The sequence below is a fragment of the Ochotona curzoniae genome, unplaced genomic scaffold, assembly GCF_017591425.1.
Source record: "Ochotona curzoniae isolate NIBS_2020 unplaced genomic scaffold, NIBS_Ocur_1.0 contig_4843, whole genome shotgun sequence".
In the NCBI taxonomy this organism is placed as follows: domain Eukaryota; kingdom Metazoa; phylum Chordata; class Mammalia; order Lagomorpha; family Ochotonidae; genus Ochotona; species Ochotona curzoniae.
The window spans coordinates 152,030-175,501 of NW_024466400.1; the positions used below are offsets into that span (position 1 = coordinate 152,030).

Consider the following 23,472-nt stretch of genomic DNA (forward strand, 5'->3'; position numbering starts at 1 on the left):
CATATTGAAGACTTTGAAGAGCAACACACACACTTGAGTAAATGGGAGATGATAAGGATGGGGCACTTAAGAAATGGACACACACAATAGTGAATCTCTAAAAAGGTAAAAGGTCTACAAGGCAGGGACCCACCCGCCCAGTGGCTCAACAAGCTAATTATCTATCAGCAACGCCAACATCACAGAGCACTAGATTGTGTCTCTGCTGCCCCATTTCAGATCCAGTTTCCTGCTTATGGACTGGAAGGATGGCTCAAGTCCTTTAGCCCCTGCATCCATGTGGAAGACCTGGAGGAAGCTCCTGGCTCCTGGCTTCAGATGAGCTAAGACCCCCTTATGGGCTCTTGCGGAGTCAACCACCAGATGGAAGAGAGAAAATAAACACTATCACTACAAAAGACCAGCAAAGATAACACCCAAGATTCGCCATTGTACTGGCTTTACCACAGTATGATCTGTATGATCTTCTCTGTGCTCTACAGCACAGGATGACAAATGTCCAGTACATCTTATTTGGGGTCATTTTCCTACTTGCATTTACTTTTTTTTTCATATTTTAGGTTTTTTTTTTCTACTTGCATTTACTTTTGAAGCTACTAGAGCTTCTGTAAATGCCAACACTCTAACAGAAAAAAAGATTTCAATTACGGACTACATCACTATAACTACTCTTACAATTCATCAAATTTTATTAATATGACCTACAATTTGGATTAGTACTGGACCTATAATTTGTAGTGTGGAAGAAAAATCTGTTAACCTTGTAATTTCACTAACATTTATTTCTTTGTAAGCCTCGATACATCAATAATCAAAATATCCAGCACCCATACGAGTAATTAGTAGTTTCATTTTTCTCTGTTGTATGCTGTACTCTGGACACAGAAGAGAAAAGGACAAAGCATCATGAAGTATTCTTCAACCACGGTAGTACGATGACTTGTTACTTATCAAGGAACTCTTCTTCCTCATCCGTACTGCTCTCAGAAAGTGACAGTGTACACGGAATTTCAGTATAATTTCCAGAAGAGCTAGGAATATATTCAAGAATCAATATACTATATACATAACCAGGTTTCAACTCTTCATTTGTCTTCTGATCAATACTATATATGTGGAAGTTGATGGAGGCAGGGAGATGTGAAAGGCATGTGTCAGGCCGGAACCATAGTGTTCAATGTACCCAATATAGTAAGTCTCGTTTTAATAAGAAATTCTTTTCATTCTCCCAAGAAATACTGCCACAGTGGAACCAGGGAGCACAGATTTTATGGGCTCACATTGTGCCTTTCACAGATGATTCAGAAGGCATTTCAGGATCTTGCAGAGCCTCGGGGTCACCATTAAGAACATTCATCATGACGTTGGCTGTTTAATAGGATCCCAATGAATAAACAGCCATATAAATCACCTCTTTTGTATACAATGAATTAAGACTATGTGAGTCCCAGTCAAGATATGCCAATGCCAAAATTAATGACTCCAGTTGTTTTTTATTTTATTTTGTTACATTTTATTTTGGGATGGATTAGCAGAAGTCCTGGCCCTACAGAGGTAATGTGAGGAACTTTGAAATAGTCTATGTTATGTCAACTTTGGGATCCTGCTTCATCTAGATTTCTAGCCTGTATATACCACTAAATAATTTAAAATAATTTAAAATACTAAATAATTTAAATGATCCTAAGGATCATTTTTAATGCCCAACACAGGTTAAACCCGATCACAAATCAACCCAGATCTATGATAATATTTTTAGTAGTCAAGAAAAGAGAATATAAAGTTATGGCAGTAACAGTATGTGACTTATTTAAATGAATTCTTCCTTCAGAAAGACAGTGACAAACTTTATTTCATGTTGCTGCTATTTTATACTTCAACCAGTCAAAGGGATTTACAATACAAGGAGCTACTATTTAGCATTTATTCCTACTTACTGGAAAAAAAAAAGCCTCATGTCAATAATAATTTTATAGCAGTCTACTTTTCTGAAACTTCCGTTAGGATAAAAACCATTCTTCACAAACTTAACATCATCCTAGTTATTACAAATGTGGGAAATAATAAAATGACACAAATAATAGCATTAATAATCTAGAGCATTTCAGGAAAAAATTCTATTATGTTCCAAAATTATATACAACAGAAAAGCTTTTTTTAAAGCAAAATAATGAAATTTTAGGTGACTGCTTTTCATTGTAAGAGAAATACTGAAGGATTATTAAATTACAAATGCCTTGACATTTTTATGATACATGTTAGGCAGCAAAGAACTATTTGTTCATACTGAAATAATAACTTCATAACTCTTTCTAAATCCTCATAATAGGTCAACAAAGGACCCAAAAAATTCACGGAAAAATAGCAACATAAAACACACAAGGAAGGTCAACAACTCTTTATGTAGTAAAGATAACTAGTTGGGCATCACCAGAATCTACTCTGTAATGTATTTACACAGAAAGGACAGACTTAACTCACCTTAGTTGCTCAACTCCACAGGGCGCCCTCTCCAGTGAGGAAGCAAGGAGACCCCCGGAAGTCCGACTTGGAGTCAATGAAGGGATGTTGGAAGCTGGCAACCCTTCTGAGGCTACGTTGTAATGTTCTTCTGAAGGATCTGAAACATTTAGTTTCATGCATTGTCAACACATACGTTTGAGACACAAGTTTGAGACACAAATCCGTAGCACTTGGTGCAAGAACAAACCACAACCAGTGAAGGCCAGACTTCAGATAGCTCCGCAGCTTTCCATTCTATGCCTGCTGGCAGAGTCCAGGTGAGGGCGTTGGAGAGCGTGTTGCCACAGTCACACTCATCTTTAAGTATACATCACACTGCTGAAAGTGTCGTGGGACATCACAGAAAGTCAGTCAGGTGAACCTCTTTGAAGAAGCCCCTGTACTGGCCTGCATGTCAGCACCTTCCATATCATTCAGAGCATCTCTCTGGCATGGCTTTATCGCTCGAGTCCAAGCAAAAGGTAAGCAGAGCTGCTCTCTTTTTGTGGCGTCCTTACTTTGTTGGAAGTTTAAAAAAAATTTTTTTTTTATTTTCAAAGAGGAACATCCTTAAATATCCCTGCTTTTCCCAAGGCCTGTGCATTTTTCAGGCTAGGTGTGGACAAATAACCCAAATTAAATAAAGGAATTCTTTAGTCAAACGTGCTATACATATAAACTAATGAAAAAATTCAAGTACAAAAATAAATATTACTGAGGTGGATATTCAGCACAGCAACTAAAATGCCAAAGCACTTCTCAGTGAAGCTGCATTCTAAACATGGCCCTGAACACTGACCACAGCTTTCTGCCAGCTGACTCAGGCCTTGCGAGGCAGTGATGGTTGCCCAAGTCGCTGAGTTCCTGCCAGCCACATGGGAAACCAGAATTAGGTTTGGGCTCCTGGCTTCCATCAACCCTACAGCTATCATAGGGGTGTGGGAAATGAGCCGGATGACAGATCTCTATTTCTTCACTCTTTTTCTTCCTTCCTTTCTTCTTCCTTTCTTTCTCTCTCTCTCATCCATCCCACCCACTCAAATAAGAATTAAGCACCTATTACCACATTACGAAGGCCACAATGCCTTCCCATTGTTCTTAAATGTATGCATTAAATTGTACTGTTGAAACTTTTTAAACTGTCAGGATTGCTAGATAGCATTTTCTTTCTCCCTGCTCGTGAAACAGCCAAGTAAACTCTCCCTAAGTTACAAGGCACTAACATCAATGCAGCTATATTTATTCTAAATCAATAAAACATTTCATTTCCCCTTTTCTTCATGTTTTCTCTTTTGTTATTAATCAAGTTGAAGTTTCTGGGCAAGGTGTGATGGCTGCATTTAATGTACACTCTTGAAAGAAAGACCTCCACATATTTGCAAAATCCTAACATGAAACCATCCCAAAACTTCTTGAGCTCAGTGTCCCAGATGAATTCCCTGGGATTAGGATGAGGCTGCTGCTCTTCCGTTTCTGAAACACTCGGGACAGCCTTATCGCTTCATGTTTAAACTTGAGATAACTGCACATTTAACTTCGAAGAGAAGAAAATATTCTCAAGCTAAGGTGTTTGCAACACCCTAGCTAACCCTGTCCTCACTACTTAGAGATAGGAAGGTAGGGTTGGGGTGCCCCGTAGAGAACTGACACCTGCTAACACCAAAGAACCATCACTGCTGGAGCTGGAAATAGGTCTGAGCTCTGTTATCTTGCCAACATCGGAAACCACTGTTACAGAACCTAACTCTAGCCTAAAGCTTAACTCCTGTTAAGCTTTCTTTCATCTCGTTTTCTACAAGATAAAAGTCAGGCATGCCAGGATCTTTATACATGCTAAGGAAAGGGAATATTTACATGGAAAATCAAACACTTTAGCATTTTTAATTCACATTGTTCTAAACTTCAGTAGCAACATTAAACTCCAAAAAATTCCAACTGAAGGTCTCTCTTAAGTCATTTTTAAGTCTCGTCTTTAAGTCATTAAGTCTCTGCTAAGACATTTGAGTTCCAGCTAATTAATATAACAGAACATATTCAGAGAAGATGAAACCTAAAGGTAACTTACAAATCATTAGATCACCAGGACCCATCACGGTAGCCTAGCAGCTAAGGCCGTTGCCTGATAAGCACCAGGATCCCATATGGGTGCCGGTTCATACCCTAAATGTCCCTCTTCCCTTCCTGCTCCCTGCTTTGGTCTTGGGAGAGGATGACCCAAAGCCTTGAGACCCTGTACTCATGTGGGAGACCCAGAAGAAGCTTCTGGCTCCTGGCTCTTGGCTCCTGGCTTCGGATTAGCTCAGCTCTGGCCATTGTGACTGCTTGGGGAGTGAACCATTGGGTGGAAGCCCTTTCTCTATCTCTTTCTCTGTGTAAATCTGTGCTTATAATGAAAAAAACAAATCTTTAAAAAAAACCATTAGAACATCAATAGGACGTCTTGACACACTGCTCCTGAAGCCTGGTTCTCAGCCACCTTGCTTCGCTGTCGCCTTCTCCTGGTTCATGGGGAAGCTGTATGCACACCTACACACCCACACATCCCTCTGCCCGAACCAGCTAATGCTGAAATGGTTTTCTGATACCGCCCATAACAATCCTAACCAAAAGAGAAACAGTTTGCTCAATATAACTTTTGTCTGTCTTTTATTCTCTGAGCTCCTTGACTAAGCTGTTTTTCAAAGGGTTTAGGAGGAGGAAGTTCATGTCTCCTAGAACTAACAGAAACACACCAGAACAGTTCTGCTCACAGAAACGCAGCTTGCATTGGTCTGTGAGCACATCTACAATTGCACAGGGGGCATGTTGTGTGACTGAGCTACAAGAAACCCGGGAAGAATCTCTCCAGTCTGCATGAGGAAAATGAAAAGCAGGTGGCATGTTCCTGCACATTGATGCTACACAAAGCATGGCTGTATGCAATCAAGGGATTTCCAGACTGGAGCTTTATGTCCCTAGAGCACCTGTCACTTCACTGCTTCTCCTTACTCAGAACTCCAGGTAAGTTCTCACTGAAAGACATGGACTCACCCGAAGTTAATCTTCCTAAGACAAAGGAAACTTTCCTGCGTAAATTGGGTGAAAGAAAAGCCAGATCTTCAGAAAACCCCAAGGACTCATTCATAGGCCATTCAGCCCCTGCCTTCACATGCAAAAGTTGCACTTGTGAAAACGGAGGAAGTCTGTTTTCTTCTGATTAAACAAGAATTCAAAAGGAGAGAATAGAAGCCAGAACTCGATACTGAACTTTCTGATCAAAGTCAGAGTTGATATGCCTTATCACAAAAAATGGCCTTTAAATGTGAGGTCTGCCTCTGGGATTTACACAGGTAAATACATATTACAATATTTTCTCTTGAATTCCCTAGCAAAGTAGATAAGAACAAAATTATAACACTGTAAAAGGAATCGAACAGAAGGTTCTTACAGTCACATGACAAGCCCTGACAAAGGTCAACCGAACACACAGGCAAGAGACACCGAGGCATGGCTTGATGCAATTTCTGTCAACCCAGCTGCCCGCCTGATGCACAGAACACCACAAATAGAAGCAGACAATGAGAGTAAACAAAATAACTTACAAATTGCACCAATGCTTCATTAGTTTGGAGAAAAGCAGGTGAAGGGAATGCCAGGAGAAAGTACTTGAAACTCCTTTACAGCCCCTACACACCTATCACAAAGTTTTAGCAAAAACAACGAAATTGCAAGCCTGCAGGTGTCCCCATAGAGACAGAGCATACCTCAAAGCAGGTCAAATGAAGTTTCTCACTCCGTAGAATACAGGAGAAAAAAAAGACAAGTCAGCTGGATCCTTCAACAAGGCTGATGCAGCTGCCTATTCCTGTCCTCATTCCCCGGTCTTTTAGCCCACAGATAACGACAAGGAGTGCCTAGATGCCACACTGTAGCTCCAAGCACTATTAGATCCTCTGATAGCTGTAGGGGATTCCAAGTAGGACCAAGGCTCTTTGTATCAGGAAAGCAGGTGGTGTCAGGGGCAAGTAACAACGCATCACAGCAACGATCTCTACAACCAACACAAATCCATGAATCCATAACATGGCGATGACGAGGAGGAGGAAGACAATCTCTAGGGAAACACAGAGCAGAATGCAAGAAAATTCTCTAAAGAAATGAAAACTAGAGCCAGCACATTGGCTCCTTAGCTAACCTTCTCCCTGTGGGTGCAGGTTCATGTCATAGCTGTTCTACTTCCCATCTAGCTGTTTACAACCTGAGGATGGTCTAAGTCCTTGGGACCCTGAGCCACGCCAGAGACCTAGAAGAAGCTCCTGCCTCTTGGCCCCAGGTTGCTCAGTCTGGCCATTACGACCATTTGAGGAGTGAACCAGTTGATAGAAGATCTTTCTGCCCCTCATTCTTTCTGTAAACATTTTTTTAAAATAAATCTCAATTATGCCAACAAATCTCAAAGTGTCATGCATTGAAATATGAGTAAATAGTCACGGTTTTTGGATGAGGTCATGTATCCAAAACAAAAAGCCTTTGTGGTTAGAGAATATTAGGTCAATGTTAAGATTCACCATTCTGATCATTGGGTACATAACAAAATGTTCTTCATTCTGGAAGATGCAGGCTGAAATACTGTAAAGCTTTTTTGATTCATTTTTTTTATGGATTCTGGAGGGCAGAGAGAAACAAGTTCCATTGGTTGATTCACCTCCCAAATGTCCGCAGTGGCCAGTATAGGCTAGAAACATTTCTAGTCGTCCATGAGCGTGGCAAGAACACGGGGCTTAAGCTGTCATCACTGCCACTGGAACACCCCAGGGCATCTATGAGAGCAGCATGAGTCCATGCATCAGCCGTCATCACCACCATTCAGAGTCCACACTGGGAAGCAGAGCCAGGACAGAGCCCTGGGCAATACAGTCACTCCAAGGGAGGGTTCAAGTGTTTAAAGTGCTAGGATAAGTAGTCACTTCATTTATTGTAAAGAGTAATAGTGTTTATAACTTCTCCAATCATTAATTTTACAAATTAAAAAGAATAGGGTTTGTGTGGGTAACTTCATAAGACATAAGACTACGTCCCATTTACGGTCTATTGTTGACCCAGACTTTTCTAGGATCACACATGTTTACTAGGTTATAGTTACTAAGGTTTAAAATAGAAGATGCAATGTGCCTTCTCCTCAAACTGTGCTTTTCTAAGAGGTTAAAGTGTTGCTGCCTGAGTACGTGTTGGAAGGAGATTCTAACGACACCACAGGCCTGCTGAATCAGAATGTATTCTCAAGAATCCCCTAGGAATCTGGGCCCACATCCAAGCTTGAAAAGACTTGATTTAAATGATGTAACAAGTGAGTTGGACAGTAGCATTGATTGAAAGATTAAGCCGTTAATGGTCAAGGAGAAATGAGAATTTTTTTTTTTTCTGTGCAGATCAAAGTCTCTTTGCCACAATTTGACTGTGGATGAAGAGAAAGCACTTCTGCATGTCACCATTTTCTAAACTTATTTTTGAAGTATTAACAGTGAATACCCAAGAAAACAGCTCAGTAGTTGATGATTTAAAAAGGCAAATGTGGAACCACCGTGATGGTGCATCTGGCTAACCCTCCGACATGTGATGCCAACATTCCATGGGGCTGCAGTCTGTGCCCTGCCAGCTCCACTCCCAACTCAGCTTTCCTCTTATGCAAGGCCTGGGAAAGCAGTGGAGGGCATTACAAGTCCTTGGGACCCTGCACCCAAGTGGGAGACCTGCAAGAGCTCCTGGCTTCTAGGTTTGGATCAGCTCAGCCCTGCTCACTGCAGCACTTCAGGGAAACCCTCTCTCCATCTTTCTCTGTAACTCTGCATTTCAAAGAAAAATAAATAAATCTTTCATTTAAAAAAAGCAAAAATAACTTTTTTTTCCGTTTTTCTTGCTCTCATAGTATGGGTTATGAACAAAGAGGTAGAGGACAGATCATCTTCAGTGTAAAAAAAACCACAACATTACCTGCCAGATTCCTCAGCACATTTAATTCTTTTTCCAAACTTGCTATAGTTTGTTGATCAGCAGTGTCATCCGAGAAAGGCTCATTCTGGTCAGCATTATCCAGATCTTCAATTTCTGAAACTTCAGATGCAGTTGTAGATTGTGACTGAGCAGCTGCTCTTCTTGATTGAAAGGGAGACGAGGAAAGGCATCTGGAGCCTCTTTTAACAGAATTGGAAAGTGGCAAATTTGCAGTTGAAGGTCTCTGTGATTTCTGGGCTAAAACAAGAAGCGAAATTTTCTAAATCAACTGTTTTTTTTTCTTTAAATTCTGAATGAGTAATGATTCAAAATACCAGCCCCCTACACATAGAATATTTAAGGTTCATCCAACAGAGTTTATGAGAAAATCAACTTTTGATTATCATCTACTCTAGCTGGCCACAGTTTGTTCATCTCCAATCACTCTACCTTTGTTATAAAGAATTCTCCTTGTAATTATTCTTTAATTTTCTATATTCAGAAAAAGAAATTAATATTCACCAAGGCATAATATCAATGATATACCTATGTAAGTTATTCTTATATTTTACAATTTGAAGACAGAACAAACATGCTAGTGTGTAATGACTGTGTGAATGTGCGATCAAGTCTGTTCAGGGCACAAATTCAGGAGCACAGATCTAACTCAAAAATTGACTCAGTTGGTTCTTTGAGGTAGGTGGGTTTTCTAAGAGAGAAAAAAAATACTCCAAGTTTCATAAAAACACAACTTGGATTCATTTTGATATTTCTCAAAGAAGATTGTTTAATAAAAGCCAAATGAATTTTCATAGCTCAGGTTTTAAAATTCCACCATGGTTAATTTTTAAATGTCCTGAACAATTCTCTTATTTGGATAAATGCACTAAACAGAAATAATTTGACTAGCAACATTGCATTCCCTTAACACAACTTGTCAGTGTAAAACAGTGGACTCTTTAAGGTATAGTCATTACAGCCCCAATCATGATATAACCAAACACACACCGCGTGCCACTGTATCACTATTTACTCAGAAGAATGTAAAATGAAAGCAGTGACAGCAAGCAGTCACAGCGTATTCAACATCCAATGGCTCATAAGCTTGAAATCTGTTCTAAATATAGCTAACACCCTAAGAAGAACCTAGGAGCACTACGTGATCATCTCAGCAATTAAAAAGCTGAGTCCAACGGGGTAACAATATCAATGAACATTTCAGAAACAATTTTTAGAGTAATTTTTGCTAAAATGAAATTCTGATCTTTGTGTCCATTTTGTGGCCAGAGACATTTCTGAAGATAAATAACCTAGGAAAGTGCATCTAGGTGTTAAAGATACATGAAACGCCAGAGTTACGTTGATGACTCCGATTTCTGCTTCTGTCTACGCCAGGCAGAGAATCAATATTTCGTATATAATCACACCAATTGCTGTATGATGAAGCACTGGTGGGAAGAACAGCAGGATCAGCCCATCTTTGAGCATCACGGTAACTCACTCTGTGGACAAAATTTCTAGACATTTAAGAAATATCCTCCCATATTTGTATCCCTAGAGGTTCTCAGTCACAACAAAATGCAAACACACTTAGCAATCTTATTTAAATAACATAAGCAAAGGAAGGCATTATTAGTAAGGTCGGGACTCCTGCCAACATAGAAAATGTGAAGCAAGAACAATTTAAATGGTGTAGATGTCTTTCAGTAAATTAAGGAAAGCGCAAACACTTGCTCAACTTTTATAGCAGCATCTAGTTGCCACAATATTTAAAATTAATTCATCCCAATTGAAGGAAAAAAAAATGCCCAGAAGATGGGTCAGAGTTATGCTGCGCATATAACAAAAAGACAAACCTTCTTATCGGAAAACTCTTTCAAAGTGAAATTTAAACTAACAAAAAACAGAGAAGTAGATAGAGCAAACTTTAAATTATCCCTTAATTTTATTCATATGGGTCAGCAGAGGTGCGTGTAAAAGGCCAGTGTTTTTATTCCTAAGGTGGAGATTTGACACAATATTAAAAGTGGCACGCGTGAAACAGGCCACAATTGAGAGGATCATGCCATGATGTTTTTAAAAAGCTAAATGTGAAGATTATCATTAAAAGAAATTATTTTGGGAGTAAAGTGTGCCATCACTAGCAATGTAATCTCAGGAAATTATTAAAACTGCTCACAGCTGTACTCTAAATATAATAAATTTTGCTGGGTGTTAGCTACAGAATATTTGCTCTATGATTACTAATTAAAGTATGACAAACATGGAGAAGATAAAATGTAATGTATTTTTGGCTTACATTAATGAACAAAAAATGCTCTTAATGATATAAAAATATGAATCACTTCACTGAATAATATTCAACATGCTGATAATTATTGCTATTCTAGATTTAACACTGTAATTTGTTGAAACAATTTTAAACAATTTGTCTTTGAATATAATTTTTATAACAAATAGTAACATTCCTTATTCAAGGACCCAATAATTTAATCCTAATAAAGAATGTAAATCATTACTGCCATTGGCTTCCAGCCTTCTCCTACTTCCCACCCCCGACAACGAAAGAAGCTGGGAATTATATGTTAGAAAATAGAAATTTATTTTCTAAGAGTTCTCAAAACACATATGGACATTTTATTTAGCCGCATTGTTTAGTGGAAAGAATGCTGGAATGGGTAACTAAGAAACTAATCGTCTCATCACACTGAATTAGAAACCGTCTTGGGGCCTGAGATGGTATTTCATAGCGTACCTGAGAAATAGGTGGCATAAAAATCTCCTCCAACATTGAAATATGTAAATTAATAGTTAACCTGATTTGACTATAAAATAAAATTGTTAGGGATCATATAAGAATTCCTAAGTGGATAAGAAGTCAGAAATCAGCCTAGCAGCTGACATGCCAAGCAGGATACCCGCTTCCCCACGGAGGGTCTGCTTTTCACTTCTAGCGTCATTTCGACTTCAGCTTTGTGCTAATTTGGGATTTAACAGGCAGCAGTAATGGCTTGGGGAGCCAGGGATTCCCACCACTCAGGTGAGAGACTGGTCTTCAACCTCGGTCCAGTAACAACCTATTGCAGGCGTTGAGGAATGACCAGCGAATGGCAGGCACTGTGTTCACTCGCTCTCTTCCATTTCATATTAACAATAAATACTTCTTAAATGAATGATACTTGGCCCTTATCTTCCAGTTAAACTCCAAAGTCACACACATACCTAATTCACACCTTTAGAAATTTGGATTGAGCATTTATAACTTGCCAGGCCCTGTTGTATCACTAAAGACAGATCAGTGAAGAGGACCAGCTGGCCCTTGTTCTTTCCAACAACGTGTGGTAGGGAGCATTAGCATGTCAGATCACAATAGGTTCTATGAGAAAGACCAAAACGATATAACAGAGGGTAGCACAGATCACATGATCTCAGAGGGCCTCTCTGAGGAGGTAGCATCTGAACTGGCACTGAGTACCAGGGAAAAACAACCATTCAAATCAGACTGTGATGGTGGGAAGGTGGGTTGCACTGTACACTGGCTGAGAGAAAAGCAAATCCTAAAGCTAGGAGGTGAGTAAGAACCTGGCCTCCTCGAGAAAAAGCAAAAGCCAGTGGAGTTGTATGGAACATGGTGCTGTTGAGACACACAGGAAGCCAACACAGTTAATGCCGTATACTTCCAGTACATTTGGGATGTCTGGGGATGCTTTGCACTGAAGAAATGACATAAAATTATTTAAAATATCAGTCACTTCCTTAATTTCAGCATGAGTAATGTTATGAATATAAATATTGGTAATATAATTGGACAGAAAATAACTATAGGTGTGTGAATGTGGTGCAGGAAACAGGACCTATGAAACCAGATGCCTGGATTCATCTAGAACAGGAAAAAATGAAAGTGCTTCGGTGTGGGCTTCACTTGGGGGCAGAAATCTTCAGAACTTGGCATGAGTGAGATGTGAGTGACAGCCGAGATGACTGCCATGGAATTAGTCATTGTTTGATTACACTGCCATTGACTGACAGTCGAAGATGAGGTCACAGGGGCAAAGCTGTTTGAGCAGTGGAGAGAGAATCAATGGACTTGATGATAAATACACAAATATGCCCTAGCTGCCATGTTTCTTCTTTTCTTGTAAGTTTGAAAATATTATAAGATGGAAGTTTATTAATATCATGGTATCAGTTCAAAATGTCTAGTTACAGTCAGCAAAATTTTATTTTAAGGATATTTTATTTGTCTAACAGTTCCCTTGAGAAGTTATTATTTTTTAAAGTTTCAACTGAAATTCACATGGCTTCTCAGATCTTTCATGCATCTGTATTTTCAATGACAAAGTCATTATTTCTGTTCTTAACAAAATATATATATGAACGAACCTCCACTGTCATAAATAATAGTGAGCATAATTGCTAATTACTTATCAACCACCAAAAGTATATTATAAAACTTATAAATGGTATAGCTTACATGCTTAAGTATATGCATTGTTTTTCCCAAAATATGATTTTTATAAAATACATAAAATTTCTAGACTAGACAAGCACAACACAAAGTTGTTAATAAAATGAATGCAAACTCTTAAGTCTTTCCCTAGCCTTAATGAAAAGAACCTCTGAAACAGAGATTCAGAAAATACATTGCCAGTTTTCCCAGATGACATATGAACCCCTGAGAACCTGTATACCAGGGTGTAAGAGAAAGTTTTATTTCATCCCATAGTCCCTCGACTAAGGTGGATGATCTAACAAATGTTTGTTGTGTTAACATTTTTTATTCAAGAGACACAAGGAAAGTGTAAGCCTGTCTCACAGGGGGAACATTAATCTGATGGATCACTAGCCAAATGCTATGCTGAAGCTGAGAGTCTGGAATGCAGTGGAGGTGTCCCCAAGAGGACGGCCATGACCCTGGCGTCTGGGCCATTGTCTACGGCTTCTTAGCACCTGTACATCCAGGAAGCCCAAGTCAGACTCCTGAGCTCATAATCAAAGCCAAGCACTCGGGTGTGGAAAGAGATCATCTCAATCCCAGGGTCAAAAGCAGGTCCCAACAATGTGTCTGCAAAATATTACTGGCTTTAATTGAGGCGCCCGAATTAATATTTAAAAGTGTTTGGCAACTCATGCAAAAAGATATTATCTTAGTAATGGATGCCTCATTGCATACATCTGAACTTGATTTCTTCAGTATACAACAACTTAAAATTTCCCTCCGATTACCCTAGAATGAAACAATGAGAATTTTAAAGCTGCTGTAGGCTTTGATATTAAAATAGGTAGCTAAGGATGGTACAGGGAAAAAGCCATAAATGGTTTGTGTATTAATAGGCTTTATTTTTAATGCCTCGGACAGATTTCAAACAAATATGTTTAGAACAGAATCTACGCTTACTGACGAGTTTTAGACAGAAGCTAAGCCAACAGAGAGGAATACATATGGACAATTATGCATTGCCTCTAAACAAAGCTAAACAATATATTTCATCAATATTCCTCCTAAAACATTGAGCTCCCAGGACCCGAGATCATGATGTAGGCATTGCTTTATTGCTAGGGTCTAGTACAGTGAGAACATACTTTACACACGCCACAATTTATTAACAACTGTTACTTCATATGAAATCTAGCACAAAGAACATATTTTTAATGAACAGTGACTTAATATTAGTTATCTTAATGCCGGTATTTGTCCTGAACACACGCATTCAACAAGTATGATAATGGACTTTCACCATATCAAAAGAGTTATTCTACGATAGCCATTGAATAGAACTAATGAATACAAACCAAGATTCCAGAGCAGCCACACACAGCATCAGGGTTGGAATCCAACCATTACAACTCAGCTACAAGCAGCAAACTTGACCTAACTCAATCATTTGCAGATGGATATGATTCATAATGCTATGAACCAAGTGGAAAAGTGTAGAAAATGTGATATAGACAATGAGGGTAAAACACAAGTTAAGACTTCATAAGGATTGTTTAAAATATGCTTATCCTGAACTGCATTTTACACATAGAATTCCCTGGAGAAATAATTCAAATATTCCTAGGATAATGAGATTATTTGTAGTTCCGAAATTTTCGTTTTGGGAAAAAAAAAAAAAACTCCAACATACTTAGCTTAAATGCTTAGGTCTGAAAATGTACCATTAAAAAGAAATTTTCAGATGTTTAATTAAGCTGTTAAGGTCTAAAATGTAAATAACCTGAGCCATCCATGTGGCATTGCCACCTTGAAGCCAGTCTTACCTGTGTTTTGTCGTCTTCCAGTTGATAGCTTCTGGACAGTCTGAAGAACATCCAAGGAAACTGCATGATCAGCCTGTGTACTTAAGCTGTGACTTGGGATCCACTCTTTGTCCCCTGGCAATTAAAAAGAAAAGTGAAATAATATAACATGCAGTAAAAGGGGCCTGATATGTTCATTGTATTACTGAACATTATCCTTAACAATACTATATATATGCACATACATTATGAAACAGTAAATTTCATAAAAATAAACTAAAAGCAAATAAATTAAGATTGCTGAAAATAAAAACTAAACTGTCAATTATAAAAATAATACACTTATAATAGGAAGAAATAATTCAGACAATAGATAGCAATGCAGTATAAGATATAATCATTTTCTATTTTATTTTGTGTTTGAAACATTTGGAGACACAGATGGAGAGAGAGACCGATCTTTCATCACCTTATTCATTCTCCAAATGCTAGAGTAGAGCCAGATGCAATCCAGGAGCCAGCAATCAATCCAGATGTTCCACATGGGCACTAGCACCTAACTGAGCATCAGCGACCATCTCCCCTGGGGAACAGTGTGCGAAGGCAAGTGGAGCTGAGACCCAGGCTCCGAACTCTAACATGGGATGATGTTCCACATGGGCACTAGCACCTAACTGAGCATCAGAGGCCATCTCCCCTGGGAACAGTGTGAGAAGCCAAGCGGAGCTGAGACCCAGGCTCAGAACTCTAACATGGAATGGGATGCTTTAACAACTGTGCCTCATGCAACTCCACCTCACCCCCCTGGATTATGCAAGAATAATCACACGTGAACAAACGACTCAGAAACAATAGGTTATTGAAGAATATAAATAACACAATGACTTAAATTTTAAAAGGAGCAACCAAGTCACGAAGCAATCAAAACTTGAGTATACCAATGCCCTTTGAAAAGCTTGTGGATAAATGCAAGAAAAAATAAATTTATTTTGGTCAAAAGTTTTGGAAACTCATGTCATTCTCTAGAAACTTTCAGAAGACTCATGAGAAGTATAACTATCAAGCAGCTTGAATCAAGAATCAAAAATCACAGACTTGCCCATATTTTAGGATTTACTAGTAAAAGAATCCACATCAGTTCTCCTCAAACTTTTCTAAATTCTGAAAAACAAAACTGTTCCAATACCAAAAGTGAGCAAAACAGTACAGAAAAAGGACCAACTAATTAGTATGCTTAATGAGCAGTGAAGTAAAAGTTTTTAACAATACCTGAGCAGACAAAATTCAACAGCATGTTGAGTGCTATGCACCATGACCAAGCATAACATATTGCAAAAATACAACAGTAATTCGACATAAGAAAATCCAACAGTATAATTAATATAATATAGGAAAACAATATAGAAATGCCTCGGTTGATGCAGAGAAGACATTTGACAAAATTAAATACTCTTAAAAAGAATATTCAACAAATAAAGAATAGAAGGGAATTATTTCCACACAATAAAATCTCTATAGAAACCCACAGAGAACACTCCAACTGATAGTGAAAAAGCAAAAGCTTTTCCTCTTAGATCTAGAACAAGGCAAAAAAGCATGCTTTCGCCACTTTTATAGAACACTTAGAAGCTTAAGTATTTAGACAAAATAAAATAATCATGCAGATTATAGGATAAATAAAAATATCTTCATTAGCAAATAATATGATCTCTGTTTACCAAAAAAAAAAATGCTAAACATGAGGTTGGCATGGTAGTTTAGCAAGCTACTCCTCAAGAGCAGAGCTGGCATCCCATTGAGACACAAGTTTATATCCCAGCTGTGCCACTTCCCATCCAGCTCCCTGCTCAAGGCCTGGGAAAGCAGCTGAGGATGGCCCAAAGCCTTGGAACCCTGCACCCACGTGGGAGACCCAGAAAAAGCTCCTGGCTCCTGGCCTCGGATCAGTCCACCTCTGACTGTTACAGCCAACTAGGGTGTCAACCAGCACATGGAAGATTCTCTCTCTCTCTCTTTCTTTCTCTCTCTCTCTCTCCATTCGTCCCTCTGTCCCTTTTGTCCCTCTCTCCCTCTCTCTTACTCTTTCTCTCTCTGACTCACCCTGGTTCTGTCCTTAAAGCGTCCAAGCAAAATAATTTAAAAAGAAAAAATAAAAAACTAAACTCAGTAAGCAAAACTCATATTTCTACATACCAACAATTAAAAAGAACATGAAAAAGAAATTGAGAAAGAAAGTCCAATTGTAATAATTATAAAAAAAAAACCACTCAGGTTTATTGGCCCATACAGTAACTATTTTGTGTTTCCACAATACATAAATGTATGATTTACTTAAACATGTGACTTATAAGCTTGCATAGCAAAAAATGTTTCATTTATCATGTTGACATTCTCACAGAAACATCATAACTTAATGAAGAAGTCATTTGCACTTGGAAAAGAGCATTTTTCTGGTTTAAAATATTTCCGACTAGGACAACACTCTTAGAAAATCTTGTTCCTAGTATTTTTTTGTCACAACATTCCAGAGGCACAGGGATTTCCCCTCCATATTTTTATTCTCCACTACAGAGATTTTCCTAAAATTACTGCAATAGAATAATCCTTCAACAACAGACACAAGTCCAAAGTTCTGTTATTTAGTGTATCACAGCATTGTAGGCATGGACAATAATGAATTGTCTAGTATCCTATTGTCAAGGTACATTTAACAATTTCATTGGGAGTCATCCTTTTTATTCTGGAGTGAATACATACTGGAATGTCTCTACTTCCCTATATGATAATCAAATGATTTTTACAAGATGCCTAGATCTACTCGGTAGGGATACGATAGTTTTTTCAGAGACATACTGCTAGACGACTCAAAGCATATGCAGAACTATACTAATTCAAATATACTAATTCGCCTTAAAAAGGATGGAACTTTTGTCATTGCTAAGCCACAGTATTTTCATGGAGAGCACAAATAAATCTAAACTCAGCCTCCATTTGTAATTCAATGTTAATAAAGAAGGGATTTTGTATTTTTTAAAGGTTTATCTTTTCTTGGAAAGGCAGATTTTACAGAGAGAAAAGCAGATACAGAGAGAAATCTCCCAACAACTGGTTCACTCCCCAAATCACTGTAATAACCAGAGACGAACTGATCTGAAGTTCAGAGACAGGAGTTTCTCTGAGATTTTCCATGAGTTTGCTGCGGCCCAAGAACTTGAGCCATCATCCACTGCTCTCCCAGGGCATAAAAAGAGCTGGAATAGAAATGGAGCACTGGGACGCCAACTGATGTCCATATGGGATACCAGTGATAGCAGATGGAGGATGTGTGTGCTATACCACCACATTGGCGGTATATAATACCACATTTCATTCTGAAAAAGAAATTCTAAAAACAAACAAATCCTATTTCCATTTGAGCAATGACATTTCAAACTGTGCTCCTAAGAGTAATTGATGGGTACACGAGAGAAGCTAGGCAGACAATACTTCAGACTGTCTATGTTCACTTTTGCTAATGCTTTAGTGTGTGTGTGTGTGTTTTATAGAAAGATATTCTGACACATGATGCAACATGAATGAAACTTGGAGCCATTGCAGAAAGTAAACTAAATGAGTTACACACATACAAATACACATGAACCCAAAAACAATATGATTCTGTTCTTATGAAGTAATCAAAATCATACAAACAAAATGTGGGGTTGGAGGAAGGGGAACGGTGAATTACACTTTTCTGAAAATAGAATTTTATTATTGAAGATGTAGAGTTCCATGGAAGAATGGTAGTGGTGGACACAATATGGTAAATGATTTTAATATTATTAAACTACACCTTTTAGGAATGGTTAAGGATAATGAGGTCTGTCAAAGCAGTGAAGATACAGTTTGACATATTCACATTCTATATCATACAGCCCAGTTTGAACTCAGCTTCAGATTACACAGGGTAGCAGGTGCGGATGGCTCAAGTGATTGGCCACCAGCCTGGGAGATCGGTGTTATGTCTGGCTGCTAAGTTTAAACTGGCACAACCCTGGCTACTATAGGCAATCAGGTAACCAGCAGGTGAAATCAATGTCTGTCTGTCTCTGTCTCTCCATCTTCCTGTCTGCTGCTTTGCTTTTCAAAAGCACAGATATCAGATTTCTCAGAAATTTCACCAGCACTGAGATTTTGAGATTAGATTTTAAGGAATCATTATATTTTTACTAGGACAACATGACAGAACTGTTTCTACTATTTTATAATTCAATAAGGGCAACACTTCCAAGACTTACAAATACGCTTTCCCCAGTTTCATTATAATAATTTTTTCACATTATACTAATAGCCTTAAATATGAATGCAAGAGAATATTTCAGAAAGTTCATGGAAAATGGAGTTGAAGCATAGGTTTATTTAGGACACAAAAAATTTGAAATGCATTCATAATGTGCTCATGATACACCTTTTCCATGAATGTTTTGAATACCTCACATATGTCAGCACATACAAGATCAACAATTTAAGCTGGGCAAGAAAGAAATTACTACTTTTATTGAACTAACTTCTCCAGTATTTCAGAAGATCAGAACTGTTTTAAAAGAAAATGAGTTAGAAATGTGTTAGGTCCACTGATCATTTCTGATTACCTGCAAATGTATTCCTGTGTGTGGAACAGGTGCATGATAAGCTACAAGAAGGTGAGTTGACTTTTTCATTTGTACCAAAAATAAAGAATCGCTCAAGTCCTTGATATTTTTGAATTACAGGCTTACTTCTGAGGGCTATTTCTTTTAACTGCTAGGAAACAAAATATTCAACAAAATTAAGTTTATTTTCTACCTCATCAAAACAAGAAATTACAATCTCTCATCAAATATCTATAGACTACCCGGTATGAATGCTGCCTTCTTCAACTTTAGGTTCTAATAGTAAGGACAAAATAGCATATATATATAGATATACATATATGTGTGCGTATATATATATATATATATATATATATAAACCACAATTAACTGAAAGTTGTCTTAAATCAAATGGTGATAGAAGTTCATAAAAATACGATTTAGCTTTCCCTTCTCTCCTTTACCTATTTTCTTCCCTTAGTGTCTTCGGCTCATCAGTTATGTTGGAATATACATTATCCTGCCTGCATCTTGATGTCATTCATTCCATTCGCCACAACACCGGTATTGTGACATAGAACACAAGCATCTTAACCATTAATGTAAACCCTCATTCTCAAATTCTTAAATATGTTCTTATTCTAGAATAGAGTAGAACTGATATTAACCCATACATATACACCACAAACGTACAGAAGAATCTTAAGGAATTCAAAAGTAACAGAAGTAGGTAGGATTATAATACAATCCAAGCGGCTACTGGTACTAACAATTCTTAATAAATATACTTTATATCTCAATACAGTAAGATCCAATGAATTAAACAATGCAAAGCACCGTGCTATAGGTCTATATGAATTTATAAATCACATGAGAAAATATAAAATCTAGTGATTACTCAGTGGAGACTATCATTCAAAGACAAGTCCAGCTTCACTGCTTCCAGGTGGCTTCCCTGCTTTTCCCAGGTAACAATCAACCACTGAATTCCTTTAGGTCTAATGGAGCTCATATTTGGATTCTGTACTTGTAAATCTGCTTTAAAAGGCAGGCTTAACATATGAGAAAATGGTGGCAATAGCTTGTTTTGATTTTATCCAAATTCACCAAGGTACATGTTGACGCTTTCAGAATCAAGGAACTGGAGCCATATTCTTCCCAATTACCTACCAGGTACTAGGTAGTTGTTCTTAATGAAACACTCAATTCCTGAAATCAAAAGCGGAAACTAAGTGGCCTAACTACACTCGGATGCCAGCACACAGCACTGTTGAAAACTGACGCAGCTTCCAGAAACACAAGTTTGCTACTGCAGCAAAATAGATCTAAATGTAAAACAAAACAAAACAAACAAACAAAAAAACTTCCGCTGGTGGAATGAATTCTACTGTGGTAGAAGGAGAATAAAAAAATCTACTCATAAGGGCTAGGAAGAAAGTAGATCCAGTGACCTAAGTATTCTAGAAGGATTCAATCTAAGAACTGTGAAGTTCTAATTCTTCTGAGGGTGTGGTGGGGAACAGCTGGGAGACAGCACCCCACAGCACTGGGCAGATGTGACCTCACGTTGATTTCCTAACTTAGTGCAAGCACAGCTAACCACAGCTATCTACTTCTGCTTGCTAGCTGATTGGTTTAAAAAGTGGTTTGAACTTAAGCTGATTGGATAATTTTTACCGAGCACCTCCTAAGTTAGTTGGATGATTTGTATCACGTGCCAAAAAGAATGTGATCTGCTGATAGGATAGCTTGATAAAAAATAATCCCTGATTGTAAGATATCCCTAGGAACTTAAAAAACCCTGACTTTGGCCTTGGCAATGGAGGGGATCGTTCCCTGAGTACTAAAAGGCAATAGCAGTTGTTGCCACTTGTTGCAACAAAGACTCCGCCTAACATCCTGCACTGGTAGCCAGCAGGATCTCCCTCGCTCGCCCTAACAATGATGCTTTAGAAAAACTTCCTTATTGGTGGGTCCCTGGAGGCCACCACTGGTTGTGGAGCCTTTTAAATTCTTCCCAACTATGACCCAACACCTTCACTCATGTCGGAGGCTGGTGAAAAAGCTGCTCAACGAGAATCTTGTCTCTTCAGTTTAAAGCCTATTGAAAGTGGCAAACAATTTTCTGTAAATATGCATTATTTTTGCCCTCAGATAAAATCATCTTGGAATATGTTAAATGTTGTTTATTAAAAATGATAACATGCAAGTTAGGGGCCATTGGTCTATTGAAGACTCCTTTGAAACCCCGAAACTTCGCATTATACTGCTGAGAATTCAAGGATGTTTAGGATCCACACTGGAGTGCTTGGGATGAAATTACACACGTATCTCCAGCCCTGTCGATGAATACCCTGGAAGGCAACAGGTGTTGGAGATCCAATGGTTGGAGTTCACAGATCCTGCTTTAGGCAGGTCAACCCAGGCTGTTCTGTGCAATTCAGGAGTGAACTCAGTGATGGAAGAAGTCTTTCTCTGGCACTCTGCCCTTCAAACAAATAAAACATAAAGTAAACCAATTGGAAATTTGAGTCCTATGACACATTCTTCCTGCAAGACCTCCGAGTGAACACCCACCATGAATAAAGCACTAATATGAAGGGCTGAGTTTACTGTGACCTAGTGGAAAACAGAACATTCACGGAGCCACTTCATGATGGTATTTTTGAGGGTTTCAGCTGGTGAGGACTTTATGCATCACAGGCATTTAACTTGTTTCTTAAACTAGCTTCTGTCACAGCATGCTTTATGTTAACCAATTCTGTAGTGCTAAATGGAATACAGCAGGAATGTGTCCTAAACAGGTGCACCTCCCTGTTAACGAACATCCTAACTTAGTAATACCCCTTTTGCACTAATTAGAAAGGCTGGTATTACCCTATAAAAGAAAAAAAAAAAGGTGCACTCCTGAAATTCAGGCGTGCGGTGAAAGTCACAGCCATCCTGAAGATTCAAATCAACTGAGAGAACTGGAAATTAGGTGACATGCAGATCACTGAATCAATCGCCTAACTGGAAAGCTCTCGTGGAAACGGGACCAGAATGTAAGCACCTGAGGGCAACACATGCTTCCCTACTCCTCCCTGAACTGAGAGAGGTAGGAAACACTTTCCATGAGTGTACAACACACAGACTTGGAAACAAGAAGCAAGGATGGCACTGCATGAAGAGCTCACTGGAAAAGAAAAGATGGGAGAGAGGAGTTAAGGAACAAATCCAAACGGACATGGGTTCTCCAAAGCAGAATAGCAGACACACTTTAAAACCCCAGACAAAGGGAGTGCCCAATCAAAATATTAGAACCTGCAGATTCTTTTCAACATCCGTAAGAATTTTATTAAGACATTCTGATTGACCTACTAATCTGGTGACAGTGATTCTGAAAACGCTGATAATTATTCCTGAGTACTCATTATAAATGAGGGCTTCCAACAGCTCATGAGGAAATTGAATTAGCTTATTTTGATGCAAAACCCTTATGAAATCTATACATAATTTTTATAATATGATTTCCCATGACTTGTAGAAGATAACTTTTACAAAACACTGCTCATGTAATCATTTGGAATGTGAATTTTAACAAAGGTACACACTTTTTACAAAAGTAAAAGGGTAAAAACACAATTACTAGATTTATAAGAATTGTTTTTCTTAATTACGAAATACACTTAAAATGTAGTTGCATACATAGCACATAACTTGGGCATATAATTTAGTAATGGTAGTTAAGACTTCATTGCAGATAACTAATCCAAGCAATTTTAGGGCTTAACAGATTTAGTTACACCATTGTATTGATACCGATATGCTGTATTCAAAATACAAGTTTTTGAGAATTACTGCTTCTTTTTGGAGCCATAAGAAGCTGTATTAAATGTCTGCAAAAATATGGCATTTATATTCACAGTATACTTTTACACTTAAGTTTTAAGAACCTTTTTTGATGTATTCATGTTAATCAGGAAAATTTTGCTTTATTTATTGTCACGAGTACATTGTTTTTCCTTAAAACAATTACCATATTACATCACTCTGCATCTTGCCAAATGTCCTTTAACATGCTTATAGATACTATTCTTTATTATTTTACTAGAAGCTTTTAATTTGTCCAGTGTTTTTTCCATGCTTATTGAGATATTCTTAGTTTCTT

The 23,472-nt window shown here is 38.1% G+C and overlaps 1 protein-coding gene across 1 annotated transcript in view; it reads right to left on the reverse strand.

Annotated features, from left to right (window-relative positions):
* Positions 1-764: 764 nt before the first annotated feature.
* ZBBX (zinc finger B-box domain containing) overlaps positions 765-23,472 on the reverse strand; it is a 78,834-nt gene continuing 56,126 nt past the window's right edge. Inside the window, exons 15-19 of the mRNA XM_040988375.1 lie at positions 19,344-19,494; positions 14,734-14,847; positions 8,473-8,730; positions 2,482-2,620; positions 765-1,031 (exon numbers count right to left, since the gene is read on the reverse strand). Coding sequence (XP_040844309.1) covers positions 944-1,031; positions 2,482-2,620; positions 8,473-8,730; positions 14,734-14,847; positions 19,344-19,494 — 750 coding nt within the window. The 3' untranslated portion in view covers positions 765-943. The remainder of the gene's footprint in view (positions 1,032-2,481; positions 2,621-8,472; positions 8,731-14,733; positions 14,848-19,343; positions 19,495-23,472) is intronic.